The sequence below is a fragment of the Mus caroli genome, unplaced genomic scaffold, assembly GCF_978045245.1.
Source record: "Mus caroli unplaced genomic scaffold, Mus_caroli_1 scaffold_13, whole genome shotgun sequence".
NCBI lineage: Eukaryota > Metazoa > Chordata > Mammalia > Rodentia > Muridae > Mus > Mus caroli.
Genome location: NW_028227268.1, coordinates 93936393 through 93945565, shown reverse-complemented (window position 1 = coordinate 93945565; position 9173 = coordinate 93936393). Strand labels below are relative to the sequence as shown.

At 40.4% G+C, this 9173-nt stretch overlaps 1 protein-coding gene across 7 annotated transcripts in view; it reads left to right on the top strand.

The window, feature by feature from the left end:
• The first annotated feature begins 1112 nt into the window (after nucleotides 1-1112).
• Ccdc88a (coiled-coil and HOOK domain protein 88A) overlaps nucleotides 1113-9173 on the top strand; it is a 163483-nt gene continuing 155422 nt past the window's right edge. For all 7 annotated transcript variants that reach the window (XM_021176113.3, XM_085829058.1, XM_021176112.3 and 4 more), the window contains exons 1-2: nucleotides 1113-1921; nucleotides 2018-2118. In XM_021176113.3, coding sequence (XP_021031772.1) covers nucleotides 1859-1921; nucleotides 2018-2118 — 164 coding nt within the window. In that variant the 5' untranslated portion in view covers nucleotides 1113-1858. The remainder of the gene's footprint in view (nucleotides 1922-2017; nucleotides 2119-9173) is intronic.

Here is a 9173-nt window from a genome sequence, read left to right as displayed (position 1 = left end):
GAATAACATTTAATTTGCTGTGGAACTGTCATATTTTGATGGGCCCACTAGTGCATAAGATAAATGATTTTTTTTTTTTTTTTTTGGTTTTTTCGAGACAGGGTTTTTCTGTATAGTCCTGGCTGTCCTGGAACTCACTTTGTAGACCAGGCTGGCCTCGAACTCAGAAATCCGCCTGCCTCTGCCTCCCGAGTGCTGGGATTAAAGGCGTGCGCCACCACGCCGGCGATAAATGATTTTTAACAAATGTTTGTCACACAACTTGGATGATTTCTAAATATTTTCTCTTGTGGCTCTCAATTTGGATTTTTTTTTCCCAATCACCAAGAAGTCAAAAAATAATGCCTGCATCATGGAAACTCCAGTCAGGAAATCCCATGTTGAAAGGCAGCTTTGGTTATTCTCAACTCTTATAAATATTTCATTCATAGATATATATGAAATATAAAGTATATAAATTCATATATATTATATCTATAAATATTTCATTCACATATATGTATGTATATACATACATACACACACACACATATATATATGTATATATGTATATATATATGTATATATATATATATATATATATATATATATATATATACATATAAAGACGGGAAAACAAAACCAACCTCCATCCCCCCAAGATGTGCTTTTGCTTTTTGCTTGCTGCAGCTTTCCTAGGCCTTTTAGGGGGCGAGAAAGCATGTTTAACAGAGCAAATCAAAGTGTCCGAAAGAGGATGTCTGCACCCCTCGTGTTTAAAAAAAAGATGGGTTTCGTTCCTTTTCCTTCACACATGAAAGAAGGCGCTCCAGGAGGAAAGAAACCATAATTAGGCATGAGCGAGCAAGCAGACAGACCCGGTTCCTCAGTCTTGCCCTTGCCCGCCCCCTACGCCCTGGCATCCGTCCGGGGCGCGGGCTCGACGCCGGCCCCCGCCGCAGCTGCATCGTCCGCGCGTCCACGCTCCGCCAGAATCTGGGCGGCGGCGGGCCGGCCGGGGGCGCGCTCGCACGGGAGCGCGCTCTTGCAGCGGTTTTCTTCTCCCACAATCCAGAGGTAGAGGCGCGGGAGGGCGGGGAGTCGGCGGAAGGATACTGGCGCGGAGGGAGTGGCGCGCTCGCCCGCCAGGCCGGCGGCGGGTGTGCTGCGGCACTGCGGTTCCGAGGCCGTTACCCTAGCTCCTCCAGAGGGCGGCGGAGGAGGCTGGAGCGCGGCAGCGGAGCGTCCGGGCGTCGCTGAGGCACACGGAGGCTGGCGGGGCTCCTGCAGCCGGACGGTCAGGGACACGCCTCGGAGCTCCGGGCCCCGGGCAAGGCCAGGGCGCTGAAGCGAGCGCGAGGCCGCGGAGGGATGCTGAGCGCCCGGCGAGGGGCGAGCCGCGCCTGAGGCTGTGAGGTTGCGGGCAGACGCTCCCAGCTCTCGGCGCCCGTGCCCGCTGGCGGCCGGAACGCCCAGAACCGCTCGCCCAGGTCCAGCCCGGCCCCCTCGGCCCCCACGTTGGGCTTGAGTTCTTGGCGGCCGCTGCGCTGGCCGGCTCCCCCCGGGAGCGGGGCAACCTTGACGGGCTTTTTGTCTCGTGCCCCGGCCGCTCTCCGCGTCCTCCTCCTCCAGATGCCTTTTTTCTGCCCCTCCTCACCGGGTGCAGACTGCCAGCATCGGCTGCGGCTCAGCGCGGGATTCGGGCTCGTTTTCCCGGGGGGGCTAAGGAGGGACAGTTCTTCCCCTTCTTCGATGGGATTTTCCTCTCCTGCCGGAATGAACTTTCATTGATTCCGTCTTCTACATTTACTGACCAATTCCCTGGGCGTATTTGTGGTACTTCCTCCCCCCGCCCCCTCCTGAATATATAATCTGTAAAATGGAGAACGAAATCTTTACTCCCCTTCTGGAGCAGTTCATGACCAGCCCCTTGGTCACTTGGGTAAGGAACATGTCCTTTATGGTATATTTGGCCGTGTTATTTGTGGCTGCAGAGATGGAGGTGGGCGTTCACGTCGTGATAATCCTTCTGTTCTAGGTTAAAACGTTTGGACCTCTGGCTGCAGGAAATGGGACTAACCTGGATGAGTATGTGGCTTTAGTGGATGGGGTATTCTTGAACCAGGTCATGCTCCAAATGTAAGTGTCTTCTTCTTTCTTGGTAACTTATTTTCTTTGAAACATTACATACTTTGAACTTAGATTTCAGGACTTAATTTGGTTCTTTGGCTAGAAAAAAAATCAGGTAGTTTAATTGGATCTTGGAAGGAGCGGTATTCTTATGTGCCTGCCCCATTTATCACAACCAAATAGTTATACCTGTTAAAATTAGTAAACTTTATCCGTGACTTTGCCAATTCTGTTTTGTCATTTATTGTCTTGACTGCTGAAATTCAAACTACATTGTGTCATCATCTTTGGTCATTTGGTAAAATGACGGAGATAGAGAAATCTTGTCTACCGTAGGGAAAAGACTTAACTGAAGTTATATATGTGTAAATATGTTTATTAACCTTTTTAGTATAAGAATAAATGGTTCAAAATGGAAATTGGTGAACTAATATGTTTCAGAAGTGAAAAATTCAGTTAACATTACAACTGGTCAGGAAACTTTGTAGCAAACAATTTAAATATCCAAGTTTGATTAGATGGCTTATTGTGTTATTGATGAATTATTAAATTGTTTAATATTTGGGGAGTTGTTTAAAGATATTTTGAGGTTTATAAATAACTGGAGTCTTGAGAGCTGGGTTAATTAGTTAAATCTTTTGTTTGTAATACTGAGCATCTGTTAAGTAGGAATGGTTTTTTTGAGCTAGGAATTGACTATTGAACGCATATCAGTACTTAGATGAGAGTAATACAAATGACTCCATTTTATTGTTACGGTATTGTAGTGCAGATTCATTATGAGTACTGAGGTGGTTATCAGTTGCTGAAGATTTAGACTTCTTTCCCCATCGAGTATCATTACAAGAATCTTGTACTTTTTGATTTGAAGATACTTCTTTTATATATGTGAGAAATTAATTTATCAATCCCGTTTTTTTTTTTAACTGGAAATTATTTTTCTTTTTATACTTTCTATTTTAAGAGGCTTGTGCTGGTTAGGTTTTTGTCACCTTGACACAGGGATCTTCAGGGAGAAGGAAACCCTCAGTTAGAAAATGCCTTTGCCCTTTCCACCTGCAGGCAAGTCTGTGGGGCATTTTCTTGGTTGCTTGATGTGGGAAGGCCCAACCCACTGCTGACAGTCCCGACCCTGGGCGGGTGGTCTTCGTGTGTATAAGCAAGCCAGAGGGAACTAGCTAGTAAACAGCATTTCTCTGGGCTCTCAGCTTTAGTCCTGCCAGCTCCTGCTGGGACTTTTTTTTTTTTTCCAGTGATGAACTATTACCTAGAAGTAAGAGGAAATAAACCCTTTCTTCCACAGTTGCTTTTGGTCATGTGCATATCATAGCAAAAGAAAGCAAGCTAGGGCAAGGTGAGGAGTGAAGTGCAGAAGGATTATTCCAGTGCTAACCTCTGTGCCTCAGAGGCTTGGACTGTTTTCATGTGTGTGTGACTCCATAGGAAATAGTGTTGGTTTATACCTTTTCCAAAGAAAACTTGTACACTTGGATATGTGGGTTAGCTAAAAATGTATGATTTTTCCCCCTTAGGAGGGAAAAGAGAGTGTAGACATTTTCAGGATTAGTGCATTCTTAGCAGATATTTATGGAATTACTTTTTGTTTGAAATACCTATTTCCTAAGCAAAATGATAAGATAATTTAACTACTTTTTAGGAATGAACCCCATTATAATACATACTCACAGTTTTCCCCTTATGTCTCTTTATTTGCTTAATTTTAGGCAGGAAAATTTGAATTTTGTGTACCAAATTAGGAAAATACATTACTTTTTTACCTTAATGTTTTTTTCTAAAGAATATTTCTGATTTTTTGAAGCCTGGTACTTGAGTTAAGAGTTAAAAACACATTAGCCCTGCCTTTTTCTGAAGAGACAAGAAGTGGAAGTGGGGAAGGGAAAGGGACTGGGAGGAGAGTAGAGAGGGGAAACTGCAGTTGGGATGTGATATATGAGAGAAGAATAAATACAGTTTGTTTGCTTTTTTTAACCATATTATCTGCACTTTGGGTTCACACTTTGATTTTAAAAGATATAGGAATATTTTGAAAATAGGAATGCTCCAAAAGAATAGTTACTAGGTTCTCCTCGAGCCTTGGGAGGGAGGACCAGCTGCTTTCTAAACCTCAAATGTACTTCTGTGTTTTCAGTTCCATCTCTCAGTTTCTCTAGAAGATTCTTTTAGTGTCCTAATTCTGTTCTGAATGACCTAAATGACTTAAATGAATAACTCGTTAAAATTGGGTCAACACAAATGTAGTTGGATGAATTATATACGTGGTAAAGCAACAAAATACCTAATTTTTTTTGATTGGATATTTTCTTTATTTACATTTCTTTTTTTCTTTTTCTTTTTCTTTTGGTTTTGTTTTTCGAGACAGGGTTTCTCTGTGTAGCCCTGGCTGTCCTGGAACTCACTCTGTAGACAAGGCTGGCCCTGAACTCAGAAATCCGCCTGCCTCTGCCTCCTGAGTGCTGGGATTAAAGGCGTGTGCCACCATTTCAAATGTTTTCCCCTTTCCAGGTTTTCCCCTTCGGAAACCCCCATCCCATACCCCTCCTCCTTGTCTCCAAGAGGGTGCTCCCCCACCCACCCACTTCTGTCCTCCTGCCTTGGTATTCCCCTACACTGGGGCAGTGAACACCGTCAGACCCAACAGCTTCTCCTCCCACTTATGTCCATCCTCTGCCACATATGTGGCCAGCACCATGGGTCGCTCCATGTATAGTCTTTGGTTGGTAGTCCAGTCCCTTGGAGTTCCAGGGGTTCTGGCCTGTTGACACTGTTGTTCCCTCCATGGGGCTGCACCACCCCCTCAGCTCTTTCAGTCCCTATTCCAACTCCTCCATCAGGGACACTCCCCCCCCCCCCCCCACCGCCCCAGCTCAGTCCAATTGTTGACTGTGAGCTTCCACTTCTGTCTTTGTCAAGCTCTGGCACAGAGCCTCTCAGGAGACAGCCATATCAGGCTTCTATCAGCAAGTACTTCTTGGCATCCACAAAAGTGTCTACATTTGGTGACTATATATGGAATGGATCCCCAGGTGGGGCAGTCTCTGGATGGCCTTTCCTTCATTCTCTGCTCTACACATCTAGTGTAGTCCATCTGAAGGATAAGACTTTAGGGGAGAGGTATTTGTAAGGTTGGCTTAAAAGTGTCATCTGCAAAAGAGGAGTTGGCTGTATTAGGTATGTATCACTTTGTTATGTGGACTTCTTGCTAAGTGGAAGTGTGTGGTCCAGTAAGGCCAAGAGTGGAATTCAGAGCAAAAATCTTTTGCTAGCAACCAGATAAAATACTGGGTGAGATGGATGAAGGAAGGGTTCATTTAAAGGTAATTTTAGTAAGTGGATAGTTTCTGAGTGCTGTCTCCTAGGGTGATAGGATATGGTGATTTTTCAACCAGTAAAGTCCTTTACACTGAGGAGAGAAGTAGGACTTTGATACAGTGTTAGCCTAAAGAGGCAAATGATGTCTTACATGAAAGAACTTTTATAGGGCTAGGATGTGGTTAGGTAGCAGAATACTTGCCTTCCATATAAAAGCCCTGAGTTCAATTCCCCACACAGCGGGGGTGGGGGGTGAGAGTGGGGGGCTTCCTAAAATGAACTCTGTAAAAATTTATTAGAAATGACCAGAGTGAACAGGAAGAGTCATAAACAGTAGAAGAGATGAATGGGAAGGCATTTTAAACATGTGCAATAAATGAAAAGCATGAAAATGTGAATGAAAGTTAAACCAATAGATTTGAGGAAAATGGAAAAATGTGCAAGACTATTGGTGAGAAATCATAAAGGAAGTTAAAGATGAATACAAGTACAGTCAGAGCAGGCCCATTTGAAGTTTGGAAATCACATATTCACATACATATTCACATAAGAAGAGCCAGTAACCATGGTTGGTTGAGCAATAATCTTACCTGCTCAGAAACTGAAAAAACATCTGTAAAATTTATTTAGAATGGAAATATGGGATAGAAGAAAATAGATTATAGATTCTAAAATGAATAAATTCCTTTTTATATATATTTTAGTTTTGGTTATCATACATCATGGATTTCATTATATCATTTTATGCATAATAAATAAAAATCATTGTACTTTGCTCATATTTTCTTCCCCACTACACTCCGTCATCCTCATGCCTTCCCTTTTACTTTTTCTGCCAGTTAGTTCTCCAGTAACTGGATTCCTTAGGAGTAGTGTGTGGGCATTAACTGAGGAAGAAAGTTGATGACATCAGAGGGAGACTGATAGACCAGAGCAGAGCTCGGACTTTTTCCACTCATGAACTCTTTCCACTTGAGAAGTTTTTCCATGAGCTTAGCTGTATAGCGTATAAAACAGGTATACAAACTAAGCATTTAAAAAAAGAATAAGTCATTAGTTTATTTTAAAGCAATTTTTTGATAGTAATATAACTATCAGTTATTAAAAACAAAAGCAAATTCATGTACTCATGATAAAGATCTGTTTACCTTTATATAAAGATTTAAGTCTTTGCTGAATATTTGATACTGTAGGTTGTAAAACATCTTTATTTTGATAGGACCATTAGAAATTCTGATTTTTATCCCAAGTCAAAATTCATTGAATGTTTTTTTTTAAATGAAACTCAAGTTAGCAATTTTTAAAATCAAAATTCTAACACAATACAACACAGAAATGCACTAATTTGATACATTTTGAAGAATCATGGTAGGAGAATGTGAATTGTATTTGTTTTCCACGATTAAATCATCATTTGTTCATAAGAGCAGAAAACATTGTATATCCACTCAAAACACAGACATTTATAACATAAATGTTTTGTATGTGACCTCAGATGTTGTAGGCAGTGTGTTCATTGGTATTGTGTGGTGTCACGGCATACACAATGCACACTGTATATGTTATGTTTAGAATCAAGGCTGAAGTACAGTTTCATAACACAGTTCAGGTAAGAGCTGCCAGAGACATCTTGGTTTCATTACACGTCTTACTTTGAATTAAGTTTTGAATGGTCTATATTCAGAAACCTTTTACCATTGGCCAGAATTTTTTTTTGACCCTATATTTAGTTGTGTGGCTTTCATATGAGGTTGCAATTCACATTTTTAAGAAGTTAGACTTTAGAAAACATTTTGACAGTTTCTAACAAAACTAAACTTTGTCTTACCATATGAACTAGCAATCCACTTGGAATTTGTCCAAATGAGGTAAAAACTTGCATTTATATAAAAGACAGAGAAAAATATTTATAGGACCTTTATTCATAGTTTGCCCAGACTAAAAATAACTATTATATTCTTTGAAAGATACATGGATAGGCTGTCTTGTATCCATGCAATGGAATACTGCCAATGATTTGCAGACCCTGCATTCAGTTTTATGATTGAACTGTAACTCACAGTTGAAGAAGTTGGGACTAGCTGTTGCAGTAAGAATGAAGTAGGTTTTAGAAGAAACAAAATGAAAGCAAGTAGAAAATTGAAGTCAGGAGAACTTAGAGAATTTGAAATTTGAGTAATGCTTAAGGCCAAAATCAGACAGTTGCTAATAGGTATATAAGTTGAGTAGAATAGAGATAACCAAAGTCAGAAGTGTAGGCCTGCTTTTTTTTTTTTTTTGCAACTTTATTGGGTTCTTATATCTACCACCCTTCTAAACCTTATTCCACCCTGATCCCTTCCAACCCCCCAGCACTAGGTAGGAGAAAAGAGGTGAGAGGGGAAAAGAGGCATAGACCTTTTCAAACTACTTCCTGCTGATTAGGGCTATCAAGTTCCTTAGGGCAAGTCCAGTCTTCATCATCAGGATATCCAACTTCTTGTCTCTTTGCTCATGACCACTTACTTGACAGACTGTAGCAGCAGGAACCAGCATCAGCCTCCTTGGTGTGTACCTCCTGCCCATCTCAGGGCCCTACTATTTATATACCCTCTGAAAAGTTCCCATAATTCCAAATGCCATACACTGGCAGAAACTATCTGAGGCTGCTGAAACCATGTGCCCGCTAGAGCAAGATCAAATCGTAGTCACCTGCTGTGAAGCAGCCTCTTACCCCACACCTGAGATTAAAACAAAAACATATTCATATAACGTAACTGGATTTTTAAAGAAACCAAAATTTTCACTACAGAGAAGGAACTAAGCTTATTATTCTTTATGAAGCCATGATCTCTTGGTTACCACTAGATGTAGAAATGAGTATGAGTAAAAGTTAAAATGGAAAACAAAATAATAATTAGCTAATGTAACAGTGTTAGTAAATTAAATTTGTATAAAAAGAAAAGTAGTAACATAGGTTTATAAACATCTTTATGTTGAAAAATAAAAATTTGCAGAATATTTCAGTAGTGCTTCAGGGAAAAAATGTTAACATAATCTTCTAATGTGACTTAATTTCCAAATAAAGGCTAGAGAAGAAGTTGAAAGTCACTATGCTGTTGGCAACGTAACCGTTTTCCCAGCATGGACACTGCAAGACTAGGAAAGATGCTTTAGGTTTAGGTGCTGGGTCTTAGTCTTTTACTAAGACTTGGGTTGTCTTCAGAGAATGAAGGCTAAGTTATATAGAAATGCATATTTACAAAGTCTGAATTAAAGAGGATGAATAAACTGTAGTAAAATGCCAGAGTATAGATAGTGGGAATAAGATTACTGGCCCTGATTTACAAGGTAGATTTGGCTTGTGGAGTGTGTATATTCATAAAGTCAACACATGGAAGAATTTAGATTTGAATCAATCCTTGAAGGATAACTAGATTTGGATAATTATAGAAAAAGAAGGGTATTTTACACACACACATATATAAAGTTGCATAGGCAGAATAAACTAGATTATGGTAAATTTGAAAATTAGTGTAGCTTTGGTTTATATGACAATCATTTGAGAACATTTGCAGTTTCTTAATAGGAGATTAAAGTATTTTGGAAAATCATTTCAGCCTTAATTTACAAAAATAGATTAAGTGTGTAATTTAGTATATACATCTGGTATTTAGTATATAACTTTATTTAATCTAACGGAATAAATCACTATTGTTAAGTACTGAGGCTGCATCAGTAAATGGGTTTGTTTT